The 25,020-nt window shown below is 42.1% G+C and overlaps 1 protein-coding gene across 2 annotated transcripts in view; it reads right to left on the bottom strand.

Annotated features, from left to right (window-relative positions):
• LOC123373746 (disintegrin and metalloproteinase domain-containing protein 20-like) overlaps positions 1–25,020 on the bottom strand; it is a 144,793-nt gene that overhangs the window by 4,337 nt on the left and 115,436 nt on the right. For both annotated transcript variants that reach the window (XM_045022853.1, XM_045022861.1), the window contains one exon: positions 15,603–15,717. In XM_045022853.1, the coding sequence (XP_044878788.1) occupies positions 15,603–15,717 (115 nt within the window). The remainder of the gene's footprint in view (positions 1–15,602; positions 15,718–25,020) is intronic.

Raw genomic sequence — 25,020 nt, 5'->3', positions numbered from 1 at the left:
CCTCTGGTATTGCTGATACTGCAAAACCCAAAGACCCTAAGTGGATGGGCTCTGAGAGGAATGGCAAAGAGAAGCTTACTTGCTCCTCCATGGTACCCACAGAGCCGCTTAAACATGCAGCACCAGGCAGTTCTATCCCTGCATAGCACAGCCACATTTGTACCAACAACCTCTACAACTTCAGTGGCATCACCATCAACATCCTCTGCGGTACTGATGCTCAAAGTTCTTGTGATGGGGTGTCTGCTCCACACTGGCCCGTAAGGGGTTAATAGAGCCCTAGGGAGGCTGCGCAGGAAGCAGCCAATCACAGAAGGGCTTATAGGAACTGCCAATCAGGGCTGGGCTTGCCCATATAAGAAGGGCTGGGGAGTAGAGCACCTTCAGTCCCTCCTGGAGCTTGAGGAGAGAGGTGGACTGGCTGCCTTTGAGGCTGAAGGCAGCAAGCACCATGGACAGAGCAGTGCTGCAGGCAGAGACTTGGGGAGCAAAAGGCAGCTCCTGGCAGGTTGCAGGGATTTGCAGGCTGAGGCCCTCAGGCAAGGGCAAAGAGGGTGCTGGGGCCGCAGGGAAGTGGCCCAGGAAAATCTACTGAGGAGCTGGAGGGGGCGTCACAAGCAGCAGCCATCTACAGGGTCCCTGGGTCAGGACCCAGCATAGTGGCAGGCCTGGGTCTCCCCTCTCCCCCCAACTTGCCACTGAGGAAGTGGCTGGACTAAGGGACTGCAACATTCCCCTGGAAGGGGGGAGCACAGAGTGCGGCACAGCCGGAGGGCTGTGTCCTGAAGAGGATGCCATGGTCCTTGGTGCGACACAGGTCCAGGAGCATAAGTGACAGTAATGAGGCACAACCAGAAGAGGCACACTGGCGAACAGAGCTAATCCCCGGGACAGCCAGCAGGAGGCATCGCGGTGGTGAATCGCACCCGGCCACAGTTCTACAATTCTTTTACCACAAAGACCTGTTAGTCTCTGCAACCCCGGAATCTCCCCTTTTTAGTACTGATGTTACTCTGGCACACTTGGTACTGTTCCAATCTACACCACCATCCAAATTGACCCCTCCTTTTTCCAGTGAGGATGATGAGGAGGAGGAAGGGGACATTTACTCCTCATGCCACCCCTCACCCATTCAGACAACCACCAGATGAGGTCCAATTGAGCAAAACTTGATTTCAGATGCTCTGTTAGGACTAGCTGTCTTATCACGTGCAGATCCAACTCTGAAGCCCCATCCTTCCAATGGGGGACACTGCTCTACAGTCACCTAAAATGGAGCACCCACAGGGACATTCCTCAGAGAAGAAGAGGTTACTCACCTTGTGCAGTAACTGAGTTTCTTCAAGATGGGTCTCTCTCCCTCCTCCCCTCTACTTTGGAGTTCAGATATTCACTCTGTGGTGGAGAAGGAACTGAGGGTGGTTTGGTCGCATAGCGCTATGTAGCCATCATGAGTGGTGCGAGATGGGGAGAGTGCATGTGTGACCCAAGTGGGCATTGCTACTGACATTCTCCAACCCAGGTTCAGGGAAGCACATTCACCTAAAGTGGAGCACCCACAGAGATACTCCTTGAAGATGAAGGAAAGGTTAAAGAGGAGGTGAAGGTGTAGAAAGACTGCTGTGGGTGCAGAGTGGGTGGCCTATATTTCTCGCCTCCCCCTTGCAGGACAGATTGCTGAGAGGCTGTGTGTTCTGTCACAGAAGCAGCAAACCAAGCTGTGGGGCAGTTCCAAATTAATATAGAGAGTGTAAATTGGACAAAACAACAGAGTTTCAGATATTTTGGTGGGTGTGGTTAAATCAGAAGTCAGACCCTTGACCAATGGATTTCTTTTAATGTGTGAGAATAGAATTTTAGAAACTAATGTTAGCACCTGGAGCAGGAGCTCCTTGCCAAATTCCACACCTACAGAATTATGGATTACATTGGACTCTGACTAAAATATGCTATATGCGTATCTAAAGTTTCAACTGTGTGATTAACATATTAGATTATTAGAAAAATAATATAAAACCATGTAATTAAGGAATGTATAATAAAAGTGTACTCACAACTGGTCAAAGATAAGGTTGTGGTTGCAATTTTAACTTTGGCATCATCTGACTTTTGAGTATTTAGTCATGCAACTTTAGCACTTCAGTTTGAATGACAAATGCTAGAATTATCATGCTTCCACTACTAAAACATCCTTGGAATTTCTAAATATTATAGATGACCATTTCCTAACTCAGAGTGTTGCACTCAGCATGGAGGAGTTTTTTTTATTAGACCATCATCTGATCACAGAACTCAAAATTAATGCTAAATTAAATACAAGAGATCATGACTTGGTCACCTTTATAATGTACAAACAGAATGAAGTCCAGACCAGTGATATATATATTTGATGCTTTAAAAGGTCTAGTTTCACACAGCTGAAAACAATTATAAGCCAAAGCAGTTGGGAGGAAGAATGTAATCAGAAAAATGTGAATGATAATTGGGAACTGTTTAAGAACACTTTACCAAATATCTCAAAGGCCCACAAATGATGAAGATGACTATATTGGTTAAAAAAAAATCTGGCTTAGAGAGGAAATGAAGGCAGCTGTGAAAAATAATATAGAAGAAGTTGAAAGTAATGAATATCAATCAGAAGCTAGAAATTGTTGAAAATTGATAATGGAAGCAAAGGGACACAAGCAGAAATACATGGCCAGCATAGTTAAGGACAATGAGAAGGAATTTTTAAAGTATATTAGCAACACAAAGAATTTTAATCATCACATTCGTTCATTAATAGATGAAATGGTAGAACTAGCAATAATAATGCAGAAAAGGCAGAAGTGTTCATAAACATTTCTGTTGTATACTTGGGTAAAAATAAAGCAGATGATGTAGTCATATCAAAGGAAATACTCTTTGCACTCCACTAGTATCTCAGAAGGATGTTAAACAACAGCTACTCAAGTTAGATATTTTTAAACGAGCAGGTCTGGATAACTTGCATCCAAGAATTTTAAAAGAGCTGGGTGAGGAGCTTGCTGGACCATTAATGTTGATTTCCAATAAGTCTTGGAACACAGAGGAAATTCCAGAAGACTGGAAGAAAGCGAATGTTATGCCAATATTTAAAAACAGTAAACATGATGGATAAATCTAATAGTGTTGATGTAATATACAGAGACTTCTGTAAGGCATTTTATCTGGTACCACATATTTTTGTAACAGATATGGCAATTTCCCGCACTATCTTTGGGAGATCTTGCTGTATTAAGTGTATGTACCATTGTGGAACAGGGACTATAAGTAATGCCATAGGAAAGGTAACTGGAATTAAGAACAATGGAGGGTGGGGAGGAAGAGGGGTGATTAGGTAAATTCACTCAGATTGTAACACTTCCAGAGAAGTACACCTCCCTGGGTGATGCTTACATATACTAGCTCAAACTGGATTCTCCAGAGGCCAACGGACAAAGAAAGGACTTATGGATAATGTAGCCCTGAGGATTAATCTGTTGGTCTGTATAAAATGTCTTTTTGATAAAAGTGTGTAGGCTGCATAGATTAATAGAATTTGCAATAGCTGTAAACGCAAGATACCTAGAAACTTCTAGACCAGACATCCTGGCCTATTTCCTCTGTGATGCTGAAAGCAACCTTTAAGACCCTTACTCAGAAAAGTGATAATAGGAAACAAACCTACGCAAATTGTCTAGGGACTTTCTGAATATCTGCTAACCTTTCACCTAGTTAGGTGCAAAAGTAGGGTATTTCTGCCCACAAAATACAACAAGTCTACCACAAGATACGTAGATAGTTGTCATTTAATACGTATACAAAGGTCAGCCTATGAAAACAGGTACCCTCACCTTTCCATGGGGAAAGACAAATTTGGGCATAGGAAGGATTTCTCCCTATAAAAGGTGTGATAATCCACCATTAGGGCAGGCGATACACCCATCCTTCTATTCTCATCGCCTCACCCTGCCTACACCTACGAAAGCTGTCAACTAATGATAAGTCGTAGTGTTCTGTCCTTTCACAGCTGTAAGTATGAAATAATTCTTAATTTCTACTTCACCTCTAAAGCATCTATGCTAAGAAGGGTTTAATTCATAACCAGTTTCTTTATAACTATACTTCCTCTAGCAGAGGTGTGAAATTCACTCTAGTACTATTTGCTGCAAAGTGCATTAGATATCATATCATATCATATCTCTTAAAGAACTGTGATATTTTGTAACTTTGTAATCAAACTGTTTTTAACATTTTACATTTACTTCTTGTTTTATTGGTTTTAAATAAAAGGTCTTGTTTGACTAAACTTTGTCTCAGTGTAAATTCCTGTTATACCCCAATCTCCTTGTATTAAATTCTGTGAAGCCTGATTCAAGACGAACTTTTATCTTCTGATCACACATATTGGCGAGCCATACCCATATTATTAATACTTATTAATTATTACTAACATTACTAATTAATTAGAAAATTAATTATTACATACAACCAAATTAAGTGGATAAATTCCACTGTCCCTACTAACCCTCCCCAAATCAGGCAACAGACTGGCGAGCCAGCCAGGAGGAGATTTAAGGAGTGTGTGACAGGAATTTCAGGTATTCCAGACATTCCTGGACCCTTTGAAACGCAAGTAAATAGTTAATTTCAGTAAAACTCTGAAATCTTTCTCTTAAACCAGAGTCAGAATCAACTGTGGTTATTGCTGCTGGCAGCACGCCCAGTATTTCCGTTTTGTATTGTGGTTATACATCCGAAAGGTTTTTACTTTCACTTTTGCCTAAAGGATTTTAACTGTATTAGCTAACTGAATATTGAAGTAATATTGTTTTAAAAGTGATATATGTGCACAGAAAGGGGTTTTTATATGTTGAAGAAGTTAATGAATGGTACCGAATAAAATAATAGCAGCCGCATCTGGATCCGATGACCCACACTAGTGGTGGCGGGGAGTTAATAAAGCAAGGTATTCATAGCCGCCAGAAAGGCCGCAATCAGTCAGAACTTGAATAGTTCAAAGATACCTTATCTCAGTCCCATTAACTCTTCCGGACTGCACCTCTGATCCGTCTGCCTCAGTATTCCCCGATATTTGGCAGGTCCCGACAGAGGGGAAAGACCTCTCGATCTGCTATAAGCCATCGAGAGAAGAGAGAAGAGAGTATCCCCCACTCCCTCTATTTACTTGGGACTTTTATGATACAGTGCTTAAACCGGTTAAGGGGTTATATTCCTGTTGTTTCTGTAAAAGGGACGCCTTTTTGTGTATCAGAAGTAAATCAACAGAGGATAGATTCTAGTGAATATACTAGACTATACTAGATTCTAGTGAATATACTAGGAAAAGAAAGAGATGAATTCTCTATTTCGTAGTAAGAGTGTTAAAAGTGAAGATAGAACTGGAGTGGAGTGTGTTGGAATTTCTAGCAGTTTAGCTTTGGAAAACTTTGCTAGGAAATACATTCAGGAACATGGTGGAGGTTTGGAGCAGCTGAGAAATAGTGGAATGATTTCTGAGCAGAGAAACCCATGGGGTTTTGTGAGTAATGTATTTGAGGATGAAACACAGCAGAAAAAGAAGAGCTAAGGGGGTGAAGGGAATAGCTGTTGAATGCTTGCTTGTAGCTTGTAGTTCATTGGGAAAGAAATTGGATAAAAAGATGGAGTTACTCAGGGAAGTTCAGCAGATGCTAGTAGCCTATAGAGTAGACCGCGGTCGGCTGTTGGAAAAGATTAAAGAACTAGAAAAGGGAGAAAATATAGCAGAGGAGGTTGAAGAATTGATTCCCATCCCTATTGGTATGGTGGATCCGAGAGAGGTAGAAAATCCTATTGGACCAGTGACTAGAAGTAAAACAAGAGAATTAGCTCAAGCAGACACAGTACCTTCAGAAGCGAATTTGCAAGTTGAATCTGTGGAGTCAGAAGAAATTGGCAGTGCAGAGAAAACTGACAGTCTGCCGATAAGAGACGGAAGTTCTGAAGTGACAGTTCAGGAGGCGGAGACAAGTGTCACAGTCAGTGAAGTAGTTAGTGACACAAACAGAGAAGCAGAGAAAGAGGAAAAGATCTCTACTTCTGTAGAGACAGCTTCTGTGAGTGTACCTTTAGAATCGGTCATTGTTCAAGGGTTAGAAGAGGCTGTATCACAGGTAACACAGGTAGCTAATGCATGTGATGTAGTGATCTCTAAGTTACAAAGAGAGCTACAACAACAAGCAGGGAATAGAATTCCTGCTCCTCCACCCAATGTTACATTAGCACCATATAGAGTAGAAAATCCAGTCCCTTTGGGTGGACATTTATTGGCATTCGGGCAATCAACATTGCCTAGACTCCAGGAATTTCGTGGGTCCTCTACACCCCCGTGGTATATGCTGGTATCACCTAGTGTATCGGTAGAACGCCCTACCACGCCAGACTTTAGTGGACTAAGGGATGTCCTGCGTCAGTGTGGAGACACTTTGAATGTAACCCATAGACATTTCATGGAAAATTATCCTAGATACCCAGGATTATCTCCAGTGGAAAGTTTTGATGGTTCAGATGAGGAAAATGTGAATCCAGGTAGAAGGAGGCAAGGAATAGAAATTGTAGATTTAAGCTCAGATGAAAGTTCAGATGAAAGCTCAGATTCAGATCCAGAAGAAGGAACTGCAGGTTCCAATTCTGATTGTCCTGTAGCAGTTGTTACAGATATTAAAACCTTAGACCTGGTAGCAAAGCAAGTAGGAATGATGGAGGATTCTTCAGTTGCTATGCATGCACAACGTGTGCAGGAGACAGCAAAAGTGTTTGGCTTACCAAGGGAAGATTGGGTTAAAATCTTACAACTCACAGTGAATCGAGCATTGTGGAGTACTTTGCCACTTAAGTTTAGGGTAGGAGAGAAAACTTTTCAAGAGACAGTAGCCCTATTGGAACATAACCAGCACCCAGGGCAAGCCGGAGTAGCAATTCTGTCTAACTTAAAGCAGAAACCTAATGAAACTCCACATCAGTTTCATTTGCGGTTAAGTGCAGCTTGGCGGAGTCATATCAAAGAAGAAACAGATGAACTGCCATATATCAGTCTGCTTGTTAATAATTCCCTTCCTCAGTTAAGAGAAATGGTTAATATGCATATAACTGATGATATTTCTTTAAAAAGAACATTAGCCTTGCTGGCTAAAGCACATGCACAGGGAGGCTCTAAATTAGGTCGGCATGGAGCCCCGGTTGCAGTACTTCAGGAACCACAAACTAATCCTACGGTGAGGATTGAGGGACCTCAACCTCAGCCAGGATTAGGACGAGGAGTTCCTAAATTCCCTAAGTATCAACGTTGGCAAAATGACCCTAACCCACGTAATAACCCTGGACCTTCGAGTGGCCAGGCCCCTCGACAGGGTTATGCGTTTGGATCCTATGCAGGAGCCCGGGATCGTGTTCCTTTCTTTTCAGATGCTGCACAGAACAGTTCACGTCTGCAGAGACCCAAATCACCGCCTTTGCACAAAACTGAGGACTCAGTTGTGAAAATGTTTAAAACAGTGCAACAGACGCTTGAAGCTCAACGACGGGCTATCCGAGAACTTCATGCCCGTGTGAATGAGCTGATGATGATGGAAGGCCAAGGCTCAGCGACCTTGAACCGTCCAGTGGCCTCCGTCGATCCATCCCCTTTTCCCCAGTGGACAGCCACTCCTCCAGAATTGGCTGCCTCTGAGGAGATAGAGGAGGAACCCCTTGATTATCTGACAGCATATGCTGCATGACTACAAACAACCCCGAGTGTAGTCATAACCCCTTTAGACAGAGATACAAGTGGAAGACCCACAATATCTGCAGTGATAGAGGGACTAGACAGGAATCTCATTATAGATACTGGAGCAGCAATCAGTATTCTCCATGTCGAGGATCCTAGATCCTCTCCTCTATCATCAGGATGTACCAAGACACTTGCAACCTTTGCAAGTAATCAGGTTACTACCACACTTTCTATGCCCCTTGAAGTACAGATAGGTCACCTAAGAAAGAATCATACTTTTGCATTAATGAAGTTAGCAGACCCAAAGAATTCCTTATTGGGAACTGATTTCTTATACAAACAGGGATGTGTTCTTGATTTGTGTAACCAATTATTGTGTCTTTCAGTAGAACAGGAAAAGGATGACTCTCCAGTAGTCATACCTGAGTGTGGCATGGTATCTCCAGTGGAGGACTTTGAACCTGAAGGGTATGATTTGGACAAAATAGTGGCTAAACATGCAGACCAACCTGAGTTACAGGCATTACTGTACAAACATGCAGATGCCTTTGCTAAACACAAACATGACTATGGATGCATGGCCGTCACTATTGTTGTGGAAGGAGGAGAAATGTCAGCCCAAAAACAGTATTCTTACCCAGAACAAGCAAATCCATACATAGAAAAGACTATTACGTCCTTGCTGACACAGGGAGTACTACGAAAATGTACTTCCACTGCAAATTCACCTATTTGGCCTGTTAAGAAACCGGATGGTTCGTGGCATCTCACAATAGATTACAGACGCCTAAACCAAGTCACACCAACTTGTGTCCCAACCTTGATCAATTGGATCTAAGGGGGGAGGAAAAACAAAAGCTCTTTCAACCTTTAATCCAGGAGACAGATCCCATTAATAGGTATAAATTCTTTGTTGATGGTTCTAGTTATTACCATCAAGGCAAACCCTATACTGGGTTCGGAATCTATGCAGTTCCCCCTGAGGGGAAAGGAGAGCCTTGGGAAAAGGCATATTCATGCACTCCACATTCGGCTCAATATGCAGAATTAGCTGCAGTGGCTTGTGTGTTGGAGTACTGTGTGCAGTTCTCCATCACCACCACATACCAAGATATCTGTCTGTTTTCAGACTCTGCATGGGTATGCAATTCTCTCACAGAGTTCCTACCATATTGGGAAACAAATGTTTCAGAGCGGCCAATCAATATAAAAAAAGTAAAAGCTCACTGGAAATTAGACCCCTATGCTATGGAAAATGAGAAAGCTGATAAATTGGCCCGTGAAGGAGCCCGATCAGGAGAATTTTGGGAAAGTAAGGATCAGGAGTATTCTGTTATTACCCCTAATCCTAAATGTCCTATAGCTGTAACTAAATTGGTACAACCCAATATACCAGATCTAAAAGACATGCAAAAATTGGATAAGGACATAAAAAAAGTAATTTTAGAGCTTTCCAAAATAGACAAAGAGGGATCACTAACAATAGACCCTTTGTACAAACGACATGAACAGCAGTTACAAGTCGTAGATGGAGTTCTCATGTATACAGGAGGTCCTTTCCCTGTGTGGGTAGTTCCAGCTCACCTACGGAGGGAAATGATGTACATGGTCCATGACACTCCTACAGGAGGACATCAGGGAGTGGACAAAACTGTCCAACGTCTTGCATCTGTAGGGTGGTGGCCACTTCTTAGGATGGATGTGCAACAATATTGTGAAAATTGTCTGGCATGTGCCCAAGCTAATCCTACTCCATCCAAAAGAAATGCGCCACTAAGATCCCAGGTGTATGAAGGTCCGTGGATGGCTTTGCAGATTGACTTTGTAGGTCCTTTGCCAAGGACCCAAAGAGGTAACCAATATCTATTGGTGATTATTGATCCTTTCTCAAAGTGGATAGAGGCATTTCCTCTTAAAGCCAATACTGCAAAAGCCACTGCCAAGGTCTTGGTAGAACAAGTCTTCTCTCGCTGGGGGATCCCTGCAAAGGTAGAATCAGACCAGGGATCACATTTTACAGGACAGTTCTTTAGGGATTGTCTTAAATTGATGGGAGTCCCGCAGAGACTACACATCCCATACAGACCACAGTCATCTGGGATGGTGGAACGAACCAATCGGACTATAAAAGTGATGTTGAGGAAACTGGTTGATGCCAATGGACGTAACTGGGACACCCTCATGCCTTTAATTTTAATGGCATTGAGGGCGACACCGGCTGCATCTACTGATAAAACACCTTTTGAAGTGATGACAGGCCGAACAATGAGATTACCAGAACATTTAATTTGGCAAGCTAGTGGCACTCAATTAGAGGGAATAAAAATGGATACCTACCTGCAAAATCTGCAAAAACATTTAAATCACATTCACTTGCAGGTAGCTGCTAAATTGGGAAAATCCAGACGTAAGGCAAAGGCTTACTTTGACAAAAACCAGAGAGAGAATACTTGGGAGGTAGGAGACCAAGTAATGTTATTGTCATATAAGTCACCAGAACATGGGTTGTGTAATCGATGGATTGGTCCTTTCCAAATCATTGATAAACTCAGTTCAGCAGTATATAAGATCAGAATAACAGGAGGAAAGCATAATAGAGACAAGATTTATCATGCTAACCAGTTAAAGCTGTATCGATCGTCCAGGTCGCAGGAGCAACTTCCTCCTCAGGACTTAAGTGATCAGACGAAATCGCAACAATTGGAGCCCAGCAGTTTGCAACCATGAAATTGACATTGACATTTTTGACTTATTACACCCTTATTGTTGCTCTAAGGGTAGGACTATGCCAAAATCTTAAGTCTGAAACCGAACTATTGCAACCCCAGGAAACCAGACGACCAGATGGTATTCAGTTGTCTGAGCCCAAGCAACAGAACATACCAGCAAAGAAGGAACGGACTATTATACTTAATCCAGAACTGGTCAACAACCCGATTCAACAGGTTAAGGGAATTCGGGGGGAGGATGTTACTTTTGAATATCAATTAGTAGAAGTAACTGCACTACCCTCTAGTGGTTGGAAAAAGATGTGTTAATTGCTTTTAAAGTTAATTGCTTTAAACAATGATCAGAAAAGAGATCAGCATTTGGGGAAAGAAATTATATGTTCTGCATATGGGTAATATGTTGTAAGCACAATTACTGATGCATTGCGATCCTTAAAATTAGGAGAAGTCCCTGACTTAATTAAGGATGAACAACTAATGAGTTGGTATTGTCCTAAATGTTTTCAGAAGCTGGAAAAGGAAAGATCCACTTGTTTGGATACATGTCAGCATTTGTCAGTGGGTGCTATAGGAGAGATAGGATCTGTGACACCTCACCCCAACCGAGACAGTTGTTCTCTTACAAAAGATTGTATGATGGCACGGTCTTTGTATGTTTCATTCACGGTCTCGTTACCAGTGTTTGACCCAGACAGAGATGTGTACAGGCAATTGGCTGCTATCCATTCTATAGGTCACCTCGAAGATGACATCTACAGGGAACGCGTTAATGCACCTCCCCTGGTAGTCTATCACACTCCAACTCAGACTTGGAAGGTACCACAGATGGCCTGTTGTTCTGAAAAAGGACCCCAGTATATCTGTAGGTGTAATGTGTTTGAAACAGACACTGTTTTGTGTGGACTACAGGGAGAGAAAGCACAGAATTCATCATCGTCATGCCTGGTGAGGCTGACCACATGGAAGACTCCGATGGAGAGGGTGACCTATGCTGGAAGGAACCAATTTTGCGTGGTTACCAACCAAAAAAGGTATCAGTATGGTCCCTTGGAGTGTCCTGTCACAGAGCCAAATTTCTGTTTTACCCCAAAGCAACCCACGGTAATAGGAAATCAAGTTATTTCCCCTGTCCCTACTTTTGAGAACATTACCATTATTCAGTCTAACCCTGATTACCAGAATTTAACTATTCAAAGCACACCTACTTTTCTGGCTTATATTCCACCATTAGGGTTGCAACTGAAATCCTTAATGACTCGTAAGGAGACTCACCTCATTCAAATTACTAACAATATGAATGAAGCCCAACAAGTTATTACCCAATTAATGAATGAAGGGAATGAGCCTGCAACAACTTCTAAAGAAAAATTCGGATTAGAAGTATGGATAATTATCCAAGGAATTGGGATTGTGATTAATTTCCTTATGTTAGGTTATATGCTGTATAAACGCAACAAACCCAAGCCAAAAACTAGGCAGAGACCTAGACAGACACCCAAACAATCACCTAAACAAATGCACAGACGAGCACCATCTGGGGATAAAGATGAATATATATACATGGTGCCCATTCGTGATACCTACCAAAATTTGCCCAGGTATGAAACTAAAAAGGGCCCCACAGATGTTAAGTCCTAGGTGACGGGGTTTCTTTATGTAAACCACCCCGTCAAAGGGGGGCGTGTAGCCCTGAGGATTAATCTGTTGGTCTGTATAAAATGTCTTTTTGATAAAAGTGTGTAGGCTGCATAGATTAATAGAATTTGCAATAGCTGTAAACGCAAGATACCTAGAAACTTCTAGACCAGACATCCTGGCCTATTTCCTCTGTGATGCTGAAAGCAACCTTTAAGACCCTTACTCAGAAAAGTGATAATAGGAAACAAACCTACGCAAATTGTCTAGGGACTTTCTGAATATCTGCTAACCTTTCACCTAGTTAGGTGCAAAAGTAGGGTATTTCTGCCCACAAAATACAACAAGTCTACCACAAGATACGTAGATAGTTGTCATTTAATACGTATACAAAGGTCAGCCTATGAAAACAGGTACCCTCACCTTTCCATGGGGGAAAGACAAATTTGGGCATAGGAAGGATTTCTCCCTATAAAAGGTGTGATAATCCACCATTAGGGCAGGCGATACACCCATCCTTCTATTCTCATCGCCTCACCCTGCCTACACCTACGAAAGCTGTCAACTAATGATAAGTCGTAGTGTTCTGTCCTTTCACAGCTGTAAGTATGAAATAATTCTTAATTTCTACTTCACCTCTAAAGCATCTATGCTAAGAAGGGTTTAATTCATAACCAGTTTCTTTATAACTATACTTCCTCTAGCAGAGGTGTGAAATTCACTCTAGTACTATTTGCTGCAAAGTGCATTAGATATCATATCATATCATATCTCTTAAAGAACTGTGATATTTTGTAACTTTGTAATCAAACTGTTTTTAACATTTTACATTTACTTCTTGTTTTATTGGTTTTAAATAAAAGGTCTTGTTTGACTAAACTTTGTCTCAGTGTAAATTCCTGTTATACCCCAATCTCCTTGTATTAAATTCTGTGAAGCCTGATTCAAGACGAACTTTTATCTTCTGATCACACATATTGGCGAGCCATACCCATATTATTAATACTTATTAATTATTACTAACATTACTAATTAATTAGAAAATTAATTATTACATACAACCAAATTAAGTGGATAAATTCCACTGTCCCTACTAACCCTCCCCAAATCAGGCAACAATAAATAGCCTGAGTTTAAACTGACTCAGGGCCTTCTAAGCACCCAATGCTAGATCAGGTAAGATGCTCCTACATTCACACACAAAAGTTTCTTATTAAATCTGCAGTCATGATGCTATTATAATAGGTCCTGAACAAAGTAAAAAAAGTGCATTCTGATGACCACCAAAGCTAGTCTCTGGAATGTACCAGGTGAATATTAGAAATAAATAGAATAATCACATTTTTTTCTTTATTGAAAGAAACAGGACGTTAAATGCTGTGTGGAGATCCCATCATATTCTGAGCTGATCATCCCTTGGTCATTTTCTTTTTTAGCTGTGTAACCTTAACTCTGCATTAACTTTTTCTACGTTAAATTTAGTTTCTTTTTTTAAAAAACCAAAAAGGAATTTTCCTTTGCTTAGTAATAGCATTTAAATAGTCCCATTTAGGCACTACAGTTCTAACATCCATGAGGAAAATTTGGGAGGAGGGCCAGCTCTCATCTGTGCTGCTACTAAAGCCAGTCAAAATTTTTCATATGGAAAGTTTTGCAGCAGAAAAAATTAGATTTTGTTCTCTGAATTTTTTTTGCAGGAAAACTTCATTTTTGATGGAAAATTTTGATTTTTCCCGCAGGAAATTTTGATTTTTTTGGGTCTTGACTTAAAATGTTATTTTGATTTTTGAAGATTAAAAATATTCATTCTCCATTTTCAGATGTGTGGGGGTTCTCTTCCATTTTCTCTCATTTTTCTGTTGGAAAAAGTGCAAGTGAGAGTCAGAGTGCAAGAAATGCTTTCCCCCTGCTTTCCTCACACTTTTATTTTACCTTGTCCTCACTCTCCAATGAAAATAAATATCTGTGTGGAAGGGGTGGAAAAACAGAGGGAGAGAAAAGGGAAGAAAGCCTCAGACCCAAAAATGGCAAACTGAATTTTTCACTTTCCAAAAAAATGATGTCCTGCTCTGCAGTTTTTAGGAATGCAAGTATGAGAGCTCAGGGAATCTGTGTATTTACACCTTATGAATTCTGACTGATGTTTTGAAAAAGCAGCAAAGAGTCCTGAGGCACCTTATAGACTAACAGACGTATTGGAGCATGAGTTTTCGTGGGTGAATACCCACTTGGTCGGATGACATGCATCCGACGAAATGGGTATTCACCCACAAAAGCTCATGCTCCAATACGTCTGTTAGTCTATAAGGTGCCACAGGACTCTTTGCTGCTTTTACAGATCCGGACTAACACGGCTACCCCTCTGATACTTGATGTTTTTAAGTTATTATAAAATTGTTATAACAGGGAATGCGGAATCCACCATTTGATCACAGAGGCTGAACCCCGTCCCTACCAGATAAAAGACAATGGAGAGTTGTTAAGGAGGCTGGCTGTGGATAGGAGAAACTACTTGTTTGCAGAGAGGGAGAAGTGGAGAGAGGGGGAAGTTACTTATTTTGCATTGTAACTGGAGTTCTTCCAGATATTTGTACCTGAGTTGATCCACTTCAGGGGCCCATGAGTCTTTTTACTGGAGACTTTTGGTAGTAGTGCCCATTGGAGCTGGACATGCACCCTAGCTACCCTCATGCCCCATATTAAGAAAATAAAGGGCAGTGCCAGATGAACTGCCCTCAGTTCCTTCTTTACCACAAAGTCCCATCATGACAAGACTCCAAAGCAGAGTGTAAGGAGAGTGGGTAGACGACACCCATCAGGACAAACATCTAGTACATGATAAGTAACCTCTTCTTCTTCTTCTATGGGTGCTCCACTTCAAGGGATTCCCAGCAGTACTCCATACAAGAGATGGGTGTTTTAGAGATTGGTCTAAGACTGAAGAACAGTAAAAGGCAGCATCTGCCCCAGAGAAGTGAACCAGAGCATAATTCTTTGAGGTGGTGCGAAGTGAAGGCCAAATGGCAGCTTTCTTGATTTCTGCAAGTGAAACATTCTTCTACAGAGCTATGGATGTAGACTGATCTGATAGAATGGGCTGTAGATCTAGGAGGGGGCTGTCCTTCCCCATCCCCTGGCACTGCGGGGAGATGGTGATTGATGAAGATTTAGTTGAATCTGTACTAGATTTGATTAAACATTTTATTCTACCTAATTGGCATTTTCTGACTAAACTAAGTTTTGGAAGAAAATTTCCAACTGGCTCTAAGTTAGATTTCCTCACAGTAGTCTGGTGAGTGTCCAGCAGAGGGGAGCCCAACCAGATCTGTGACAGAACCCTACGCTAATAATGGATCAGTTAGGAAGTGTAATCGAGGTGCTTTTGCAGGTGACCAGACAAGTGTAACACTGGGGGAGCTGGGATTAGAAATAAGTAAAAGTGTCATAATCTTTTATAGTATAAATATGAATGGAATTTTACTTACCTGCTAAAGACCTGAGCAATTTGAGTTCTCTTATGCACAGCAAAGCTCAGAACCACAAGAAGAAGTATGCATCCAATTGCTATTCCCACAATGATGACAATGTCACTATTGGAAACTTGGAAAGTAACAGACACAGAACATTACACTTTGCACTTAGGACTTACTCATACAACTGTAACAAACATTTCCGTATAAACAGAGGCTTGTCCCTGTATGAAGGGTGCATGCATCACACACATATACAGCTATCTCATATGTACATTAACAATACTAGCAAAGAGGGCTTCCAAATTTGTTTTGTCTGCACAAAAAATGCCAGCATTGCTGTTTGTTTCTGCTGTGCATTCCCCCTAATCATGGATGCCGCATGCTGGCAGCATGTGGGCAAGCGGTGTGGTTGGCATATTGCACGTGAATTATGATGCAATATATCTGACCAAAAAAAAAGGTAATGCAGTTTCAGGTTGTGTATGCACAAGCATCAGATCATGGAGTAAAGAAAGAATACTTCTTTTCTATATGGGCCTAGAGTGACCACACTTAGAATTGAGTTCATTTTTCAGCACTACAGTAAGGAAACTATCAGGGATCTTGAGGGTTTGATTCACAAGTAAAAAGTAACAGATACAGGCTTGGTTGAGCAATGACTAAGGAGGAACATGGCAACAGTCTACAAATAAGTAAGCGTTCTCAAATGAGAATGCTCTGCTTCTGCCGACCCTGGTAATTCAACCAGAGCACCCCAGCAAATGTTAGTTGCCGTTGTAAAAGAGGCAGTCTCTCAAAACCTGGATCCCAGGCTAGACAGAGCTTTAAATTTCATACCCAACATCCAGAACTGCAGCCACAAATGAACAGGTACCCAGTACAGATCATACAACATTACTGTTATATGCCAATAGTTAACTAACTCAATTCACCACCAGATGTCAGGGTAGAGCTCATCCTGACTCTGCTTACATATCTAATATCCTGGGACCAACATGGCTACAACAACACTGAAAACATTGAAATTCTATTGTCATTTAAGATATAACAGCTTCTCCTGTTAAACCAAATTATTTAGCCTATTGTGATGCTGTATGATTGAAATATGACGATCTATATCATTGATATTGCCAATGTTAGACAACTGCAACAAATCTTGTACAAACCATGGCATGTAAGGTGTCAATGGAAAAGTTGTGATTTTCTAAGTATGATTATCCGGTTTATAAGCATGTATCATTTTTGTATAAGAAGTTATGAATATTGGCTATGCACTGGTATTTTACGTATGTGCTTTATTACTGAGTAACACACACCAGAAAAAGGTGTACATCAAGGTTAGACAGCTGTGAGTTAATGGCCCATTAAAGAGACTTAGCTCTCACAATGGGCCATAGAAGAAACTCATTCCCCCGACATAGATCTTCTGGCGGATGACTCATCCTCCAAGGGGCCAATGGCTACCCCTTGTGAGTCATCAAACCATGTAAGGACATGTGATATGCTCATGTGACCCTGACTCCTGTGACACTCCCCTCTGGTGTTATACGGACCGGTGATCTGCTAGGTCACTCCAAAACGGAGCCAGCCTTACCCTGCTCTGCTGTGAGAACCCCCACTCCAAGGCTGTTCACACACAGCCTCTGGCATGTAAGCTGCTCCTTGGACTGTGCAACCAAATGACACTAGCCAATATCTCTGGTCCCAGACACAACCCTAGGAACCTCCATCTTACAGTGTCCAGTTATGCCCAGTGGACACTGCAAGCTTATATAAGTTGTCAATTTAACAAAGAAATTGATAGGTACCAGGCTTCTTATCTCAAGGGGAGTCTCTGACACACTTCAAACCAAATGCACTGCTTCAGGTAGAACAAACGGATTTATTAACTATAAAGATAGATTTTAAGTGATTATAAGTCAAAGCATAGCAAGTCAGAGTGGTTACCAAAATAAAATAAAATATAAGCACGCGGTCTAAACTCTCAACCCTATTAGACTGGGCAGCAGTGAGTTCTTCTCAGTCCACTGGATATTGCACTGTTGGAATCTTGTCTTCTTCTCAGTGACTTGGTTGCTTGCAGCATAGATGAGGGCAGGAGAAGGGCCCAGTATGTGTTCACTCTGTCTGTTTTATACTCTCAGTTCACGGGCTTGGGGAGCACAGGTCTAGGCATATCTGGAGGGCATTGCTGAGTCTCTCCAAGCAAGGCTGAGTAATTCCGCTGGTGTGGCCTCATGCAGGTGAATCATTGCATTGTAGCTCCCTTGCTGGACAATGGCTGTTGATGGGTTGTTTGACACCCCACCCAGGCATTCGTTACTTTTCTTGCTGTTGCCTCTGGGGAGCTAATATTTGGCTGATTCCCCTATTTACAGCACGCTTTAGTGACCACCATACAACACAATTCTCATAACTTCATATGCATTAACGATACACATATATGGATAGAGAAATGACTTTCAGCAGATCTTAACCTTTCCCCTAATACTTACAAGGCATGTTTATATGCAAGATCATGATTATATGAAAATGAGGAATATGGGGGTTACAGTACATTCCCCCAAGGTATAGAATGTCACAACTCCATCTTGTGCCAGTAACTTTCCACAAACTGGGCGGTGAGCTTTGTTTGAAACATAAAACTTCCAGGAACATGGCAAAGCATATAAAAGACCCTTGTGATGACTTATTTTGCCTCTTTCATGCTCTATTCTCTGGATTCACAACTAAAACAAGCATATTGAACTATGGACTGAGGACCTTCCAATCTTTTGAAAGTTACCAGAGAGACTTTACAAGCCAGCAGTCTCTACTATCACTGCTACAAACCTGATATAATGACATTGCAATTATTGTATGCATATGATCTATTAATCCTTTAACTCTTTTTTATTAATAAACCTTTAGATTTTAGTTACTAAAGGATTGGAAGCAGAGTGATTATTGCGATATGACCTGGCTAAGTGGCTGATTTCTTGGGATTAGAAGGACCCTATATGAGGTTAAATTGGTTTTCAATAACCACCCATCATAGAGTCCAGTGTCTGTGTGGTGAGATAAGGGCTAGAATGCCTAAAACGACTGGATTTTGACTTCTTGTTAACCAATGTGGTGAGTGTCGAAGAAAACTCAGTTCTCGCTTATGTTTAGGTGCAGCAAAAACAAATACTTTATTATAATACTCTAGTGAACACAAGAGGGAGAGAGTGTCAGGAACTGGGTTGCCCCTTGTCCTGAACAGATCTCTCTCAATTAGTAAAACAATCATAACAATCTTTATACCTTCTTAACAGACAGTGGCTAGCAAACTTGCAGACAGTAAAAGTAAACATTTGCATTTGTTTATACATAAGCCTATTCATTATCTTATTTGTCTGCAATACCAGAACAGAAAACAAGACTGCAATTCACAAGGTCGTAACGACTTTTCACACAATTCACTCTGCACCAGACACAGGGTAACAGCTTAACCTCTGCTAATTAGCTAACATACATTAAGATCCCTTCAAACCTTTATTAATTAATTCTTGGCCTCCACATTCCCCCCTTTTGTACTTCTAGTACAACAAATACCTCAAATCTCAATTTGCATTAAACCATGGATTTCAGAGTCCACAGGAGACATCCCAACCTTAGGGGTTTTCATGGGATGTAAGGACAATGCATGATTAGCATGAACATGAAAAGTAGTATTACTATCATTACGTCCTTTACAACAACAACAACAATAACATAATCCCACACCAACTAACAACACTACAAACAATAACATCCCCATAGGAATAAAATAATGGGGTTGTCGTACAGTTTTGGTAACAAAGCACAATACATCAAACTTAGTACATAAAGTAGAAACTCTATAAGCTGTATGAAAGGCATTCTGCTCAGCATGATATATATTCTGAAGCATGTGAATTTGCCCCTGCAACTCAGAGATTCTGCGAACCTCTGGCAACAATGAAAGCAAATTCTGAAAACGATCAGGTACTATCCTAGTCCAATTAAAATATACCTGAAATCTAAGAGCTACATGTAACATTCTATCTGCAGGCCAGTAAATAATATGATTGCCTGCAGCAGTGGTAAGATTAATATGTATATCTTGTAACGTGGTGGCATTAATGTACACACAGCTATCATTAGCCTGAAAAAGTGGGTGTCCTGTAAGGGTAGTCCCTTGACCTTTACCCTCCCAGCAAATATTGTCATAAACAGTGACAACTTCCCCTGGCTTCAGTTTCCGTATACACTGAAGCTGTGGTGGTTCTAACGGCCAAAATGTCCATAAATTCCCTAACCCCATCCAAATATCAGCTGTAATCCCAGGAGCACTAACTAAAAATCGATTAGGAGAATCAGGTGGCCTGACTTCCCAGATATCTCGGTGAATCACCCAATCCCACATGCATCCTCCCCATGGACCCGGCAGGATTCGGTATGTGGGAGCCCACACCCCCTTAACCGGTCCATATGCTTGGAAGGAGCACTGTGAACGTCCACATTTCCATCCAGAAAGTCTCCAAGTATGTCTCCATGGCCACAGATCAGATGGTACTCCTGACGTGTCTGTAAGGGCAGTGGGCCAAGCTTGGTGCACTAGATCATTCCGAATGGCCATCAGCTGGTCATTCAGGAAATCCTGAATTTCCGAACATGCTAGATCCCACTGCAATGCCTTCCCAGCTTCAGTTATATTCAGTACCATCTCTCTCAATAAATTCTGGGTCAGAGAACTAAGGGCGGAAATGACATGTAACTCACCCACCCCGGTTCGCACTTGTGTCAGCTGTGCCCCAGAAATCAGGCCAGTGGCCTTCTCTAATTGGCCCAATTTCTCATCATGCTCCTGGGTCTTAAAAATATTCCAAACAGCAGCTGCAGAATTGGCCCCATCCCACAAGGATCCGGCTAGATCCCTCTTCTTTCTAGAGGAAATAACCCAGGCCCTCAGTTGTGCTAATCTAATGGCAGCCCCTTGGGAACAATTTGGATATGTAGAGGTGATCTGAAAACTAGATAAAGGCAATGTAAACTTCACAGTCCCTAGTGTAGTGTTTAGTACAGTCCACCGATATTCTGGCACATTTCCCCTCAGCGTAGGTCTATACCACATCTGTTGGTTGTAGACCTGCATATATTTCTGAGAGGCATTAATATCAATAGCATAAGAGGGAGTGTATTGCAATAAAGTACAAGTCACATTATCAGTCACTGGAATGGTCTCAAGACAGGTAAAATTCCCAGTAGTAGAACAAACTCTTTGGGTAGTCGTTTGATTATTCACTAATTGGGTAACCAAATAACAATAAGGGCCTCTTTCAGGTAACATAGCACAAAGTCCAGGAATAACCATCATATCTACTTCACTATGGAATCCATCAATTTCATATCTAAAGTCTAGGGGCTGATCTGCAGTAATATCATGGATCTCTATTGCCACTGATCCATTTGTTTTCCACTCAATGGTTCTCTCATATGAAGTCTGTTGAACTTTAAAAAATAGGCTTTCTGAGCAATATCCTAATAAATCACTAAGATGGGAAGGTCTGGGCCAACGAATCTCATTAGAATATACAATTTCGTTTACATCTGGATAAATTACAGAAGTGACGGCCAGGGTTGAGGGCTAGTGGGGGTAACCTTTGTGGTAGCAAGGTGCTTTTGGTAGTCATTATCTGAAAGCCAATTAGGGAGGGCAGTACATCCCCAGGGTACTTGTCCATAAGCACAGAGCCCTGCCCCTGGAAGAAATCCAAGCCACCATTGAACCCCACACGCCCAAGCACGCTCCCCACAGTTCCCTCCTTGCCAATAAACGATGCTTCGTTTCTTCCACCAGGGCCAGTTCATAATGTCTCTTTTAGTCAGGAATCCCTGGACTCTGGAGGAGTTTGCAGAACGAATGCATCTTCTCCTCTTCCCCAAAAACAATCGTGCTCTAGCATGATAAAGGGAAGAGGGTTGTAATGTGGGAATACCTTTAGAAAAATCCAAAGGCACAGTAGGTCCGTCAGAGGACAAGGGAGAGGTCACCAGTACGTCACCTTGTCCTCTTCTTCCGCTGTCCAGCAGGAACAGCAGGGCTAGAAGAAGGAGCACGTTGATCATCAGTAGGTGTGGCCTCCCGAGGTGGAGGGGTCTTTTTGCAGTGCGATGCATGGGTCCAGGCAGGTAGTCCTTGACACTTCACAGCAGTGTTGGTAGTCAACAGGACTTGGAAAGGGCCTTTCCAGCGTGGAGCCAGGGCAGTCTTTCGTTGATGGACCTTTATGTAGACCCAGTCTCCCGGTTCCAATGAGTGGCAAGGTTGCACAGGATCCTTCGGTAAGGCTTCCTTCACCTGTGTATAAAAAGACTTAACACATTTCATTAGTGCCTGACAATACTTAAGCATTATATCATCCATCAAATGAATGTCCATCTGAGCTAAGGTCAGTGGGGGTGCAGTTGGTAGTCGCATTGGGCGCCCCGTCAAAATCTCATGAGGGCTGAGTCCAGTCTTTCGATTGGGAATGGCTCTCATACTCATCAGTGCCAATGGAAGGGCATCTGGCCACTTTAAGTTCGTTTCAGCACAAATCTTGGCCAGTTTATTTTTTAAAATCCCGTTCTGGCGTTCCACTGTCCCAGCAGATTGTGGGTGATGAGGGCAGTGAAGGTTGTGTTGGATCTGCAAAGTTGCACATAACTCCTTTACAATCTGTCCAGTAAAGTGAGTTCCACGATCACTGTTGATACTCACAGGAATGCCAAAACGAGGGACAAAATCCTTAAGCAGAAGTTTCACAACAGTCCTGGCATCTGCCTTCCTGCAGGGAAAAGCTTCAACCCAATTGGTAAATACATCAACTAAAACCAATACATATTCATAACCACAACATTTAGACATTTGAATAAAATCAATCTGAATATTTACAAAAGGTCCCCAAGGAGGAGGGTGGGCTGCTCGCATAGCTTTAACAGCTTTACCAATGTTGTGTTGTTGACAAATCACACAGTGTTGACAGTAGGAATGGGCAACAGAAGGGAAAATGGGTGCAAACCAATCTCGGGCAACTGCAGCAACCATCCCCCCTTTGCTCACGTGTGCCATCCCATGGTATATGCGAGCAAGATAGGGCAATAACATCTTTGGTGCCACCAGGCGACCATCCGGGGCACGCCAAAGATTATCAGAATGTAAAATGCAGCCAGCAGCACTCCAAGAGTGCTTCTCAGTTCTTGATGTTGCCTCCTGGATCTTAGCCAGATCGTCAAGGGAGGCCAGTGAAGGCTGCTCTATCAGTACACAGGAATGTACAGCCTGAGGTGCAGAAAGAGCCGCTGTCCTAGCTGCAGAGTCAGCTAGAGCATTCCCACGGGTAACTTCATCATGAGGGGTCTTGTGAGCAGTACATTTAACAACAGCTATAGCTTTAGGCAACAGAAGAGCATCCAAAAGAGCAGAAACATAAAAACCATTCTTAATAGGAGAACCAGTGGATGTAAGGAAGCCTCTATATTTCCAAAGCAATCCAAAATCATGAACCACTCCAAAAGCATAACGAGAATCCGTATAGATAGTGACCGTTTGATCTCTAGCCAGAACACAAGCTCGAGTCAAAGCCACCAGTTCAGCTACTTGAGAGGAAAACACTGAAGAAAGGAAAGCACTTTCAACAACAGCACAGGTAGTGCAGACAGCATAACCAGCAACTAATGTACCCTTAGAATCTCGCAAGCACGAGCCATCCACAAAATAAAGGAGATCAGGATTCTGCAAAGGCACATCCAGTAAATCATCTCTAGGACGAGTAAGAACAGACGTTACAAACACACAATCATGTGGGGTTCCATCTTCAGGCCCAGGCAACAAAGAGGCTGGATTAAGAACAGGGCAACGAGCCAAAGTAATATGAGAGGAAGAAAGCAAAACCAGTTCATATTTGATAAGACGAGAAGCGGATAAATGCTGCGTCCTAGATTTCAACAAGAGTGCAGCCACAGCATGCGGAACACACACACTCAAAGGAGAACCCAATACAATAGATTCAGATAACTGAACAGAAAGGGCCGTTGCCGCTACAGCCCGTAAACAAGGGGAAAATCCTACCGCCACAGCGTCTAAGGCAGTACTGTAGTAGGCAATTGGACGGTGTTTGTCCCCGTGCTTTTGCGTTAGTACAGCCAAAGCAAACCCATTACGCTCATGACAGAAAAGAGTAAATGGTTTAGTATAATCAGGAAGTCCCAGGGCCGGAGCAGTAGATAGTCTCTGTTTAATAGCAACAAAAGCACTCTCAGCCTCTGGGGGCCATGGAAGAGGTTCAGGGTGACCAGACTTAGTCAGATCCTGTAAGGGTTTAATCACTGTTGCATAACCTAAAATCCACTGCCTGCAATATCCAGTCATGCCCAGAAAAGTACGCATTTGAGAAACAGTACTAGGCCTAGGCATATTTAAAATAGCTGAAATACGAGAGTCTGATAAATGACGCTTGCCATGAGAAATATCATGACCAAGATAATGAACCTTGGGTTGACACAGTTGGAGTTTCTCTCGGGATGCTTTGTGACCTTTGGCAGCTAAAGCAGTTAAAAGAGTCAGAGTATCAGTTTTAGAAGAGTCAAAAGAGAAAGACGCCAGTAAAAGGTCATCCACATATTGTATAAGTACTGATTTTCCAGGGAAAACCACATCATCCAGATCCTTCTTCAGGATCTGAGAAAACAGGGAGGGAGATTCAGTATACCCTTGGGGTAACCTGGTCCAGGTATACTGACATCCTTTATAAGTAAAGGCAAACAAATACTGACTATCTGGGTGAATTGGAATGGAAAAAAAGGCTGAACACAAATCTACAACAGAGAAATAAGTGGCTGACGGTGGAATACAAGAAAGAATCGTAGCTGGATTTGGAACCACTGGAAAAGAAGGCAAAACCACAGCATTAATAGCGCGAAGGTCTTGAACAAACCGATAGGTATTCCTTCCTGGCTTCTTTACAGGAAAGATAGGAGTATTACAAGAACTAATAGTGGGAACAATAATACTCTGTTGCAATAAAGATTCTATAACCGGAGCTATGCCTGCCACTGCTTCAGGACGCAGTGGGTACTGTGGAATCCTTGGCAAAAGCTTAGCAGGGTCCACAAGAATTTTAACCAGCTCGGCTGTTCTAATCTGTCCCACTTCATTTGCATGACGAGACCAGAGATGGGGGGGCACTTGTGACAACAAATGCACAAGGTCAGGGCTGAGTGGAGACTTCGACGCAGCTGGCTCGGATATATGGAGTGTAGCCAACACCAGGTTAGTATTCTCATCAGGAACCTGTAAGAATACGCCATCTGGTGTACAGTAGATGGTACAACCTAATTTACACAACAGATCTCTTCCCAGCAAATTCACAGGAGAAGTAGAACTGAGTAGAAAGGAATGTTTATC

This window comes from Mauremys mutica, chromosome 1 (genome assembly GCF_020497125.1).
Source record: "Mauremys mutica isolate MM-2020 ecotype Southern chromosome 1, ASM2049712v1, whole genome shotgun sequence".
Taxonomy (NCBI): domain Eukaryota; kingdom Metazoa; phylum Chordata; order Testudines; family Geoemydidae; genus Mauremys; species Mauremys mutica.
The sequence above is the reverse complement of the archived record's forward strand: the minus strand, read 5'-3'. Positions and strand labels throughout refer to the sequence as shown.